General features: G+C 33.4%; 1 protein-coding gene across 1 annotated transcript; it reads right to left on the reverse strand.

Annotated features, from left to right (window-relative positions):
- Window positions 1-1,267: 1,267 nt before the first annotated feature.
- LOC141519548 (olfactory receptor 8K3-like) lies at window positions 1,268-2,224 on the reverse strand. The gene has a single exon (XM_074231764.1). It carries the CDS (start codon window positions 2,216-2,218, stop codon window positions 1,268-1,270), a length of 951 nt encoding a protein of 316 aa, XP_074087865.1. The 5' UTR covers window positions 2,219-2,224.

Here is a 2,224-nt window from a genome sequence, read left to right on the forward strand (position 1 = left end):
CAGAATATTAGAGCAACTTTCTTTACCCCAAGCGGAGGAAAATATTAAATTTTTTACAAATATTTGAGGAGGAAAATATTGAAATTTTTGCAAATAATTGAGAAATTTTGCAGCTAATTGTGAAGCAAATAAAACAGGGCTTAACTCTGACATATATATATATATATATATATATATATATATATATATATATAAAATCAAACAACAATGCCCATTTCAAAGAGTGTGTTTAACTTTCTATTGAGGAGCAGGAAGTCAAAAATAAGAATTTCCCTCAGGTGAAAAAGAAAAGAAAAAAAAAGAAAAAAACAACTGGTAGATCCTGTGTCTTTATTTCAAATCCTTTCTTGTAAACCATAAAGATAAACTCTTGCATGAATCTATCATGCTGTAATGAACACCAATCATAAAGCATATTCTTAAAGCTTTTTTTTTAGATTTTTCAAGGCAATGGGGTTAAGTGGCTTGCCCAAGGCCACATGGCTAGCTAATTATTAAGTGTCTGAGGCTCGATTTGAACTCAAGTACTCCTGACTCCAAGTCCGGTGCTCTATCCACTGCACCACTTAGCCGACCCTCTTAAAGCTTTTCAATAAAGAAAATGTCTATCTTCTGCAGAAACCCTTTTATCTTTGTCATAACTCCATTAGATTTTTTTACCCTTCTGACAGCATGAATTTGTGAAAGGCTTTTGTAAAGATTGGTTGAAGATACCTGAGATGTTTGTCAAGGAGAAAAGATCTGGATTTGTAATGTTTGGAAAAATATTGGGTTTTTTTAATTATATACAGGGATTTGTCATAGAAGAGGGAATGGATATATTCTGATTAGCACCAGAAGTCAGAAAGAGAAAAAATTGGAGAGGTTTTAAAAAGGAAAATTTAGGTTGTCTTAAGAGAATAAGGAACAATAAAAATGTTACAACTCCCTAGGGATTGGAGCAATCTAAAAGTAAACTGATTTGTCTCAGCAACTTCTGGTCTCCTTTATAAATAAAATTAAAAATATTATATGTATTTTTATATCAGTGATAGGAATTTTAAAAGAGATAGATTATCTACAGTTAATCCGTAGTATGCTATAGTGTAGAGAAATTTTGCCCTAACATCAAAGTCACATATGTTAATAAGTAATTTTCTACTGAAAGAGAAAATAGGAAAGAAAAGTTACACTTTGAAAAGGAGGCATTAATTTATGTTGTTAAGAATACAAAAGGGAGATATTTTTAATTTTAATAGCTAAATAGGATCTTGTTCTACACAGTACATTAATGAAGAAATTTGCTTTGCTTCTCTATGACTCTTCTCAAGGCTCCTTTTACCTCTTTATTTCTCAAACTATAGATCAAAGGGTTGAGCATGGGAATGACCAAAGTATAAAAGACAGCAGCCATCTTGTCTGTATCAAAAGAGTGACTAGACTTGGGTTGCATGTACATGAAAGTTAGTGTCCCATAGAACACAACCACAACTGTGAGATGGGAGCCACAGGTGGAGAAGGCTTTGCGTCTTCCCTCTGCAGATTTCATCCTGAGGATGGCCATCAGAATGAGTCCATAGGAAACAAGAACAACCATCAGGGAGAAACCTAGATTAAATGCAGAAAAACTGAGAATGATTAATTCTACATCCTTTGCATCCTTGCATAAAATACTTAAGAGGGGGAGACTATCACAATAGAAATGACTAATTATGTTAGATTTCCAAAAATTTGACATAAAAATCTTAATTGTAGTCAGTAGTGCTGTAAAAAAGCTGAATAGATATGGGATGGAAACCAAGAGGTAACACATTTTGTCTGACATGATGACCATGTACAGCAGAGGATTACAGATGGCTACATAGCGGTCATAGGCCATCACAGATAACATAAAAAGTTCACTTATAATTAATGTTATAAAAGTAACTAACTGGATTGCACATTCAATATAAGAGATGAAATTTTTCTCTACTACAAAATTAACCAACATTTTTGGGCCGATGGCAGTGGAGTATCCAAGATCAATAAATGCCAAGTTCCTTAGGAAAAAGTACATGGGAGTTTTCAAGTGAGAATCAATCACAGTCAAAATAATCAAGCCTAAATTCCCCAGAGCTGTAATCAGGTAGATGATGAGAAACACAAAAAATAGGGGAATCTGCAGGGCAGGATTATCTGTAATGCCCATGAGAATGAATTCAGTTACTTGAATTGAAGAAGTTTGATTCATCTTATCCATTTCTTC

Source organism: Macrotis lagotis, chromosome 3, assembly GCF_037893015.1.
Source record: "Macrotis lagotis isolate mMagLag1 chromosome 3, bilby.v1.9.chrom.fasta, whole genome shotgun sequence".
In the NCBI taxonomy this organism is placed as follows: domain Eukaryota; kingdom Metazoa; phylum Chordata; class Mammalia; order Peramelemorphia; family Peramelidae; genus Macrotis; species Macrotis lagotis.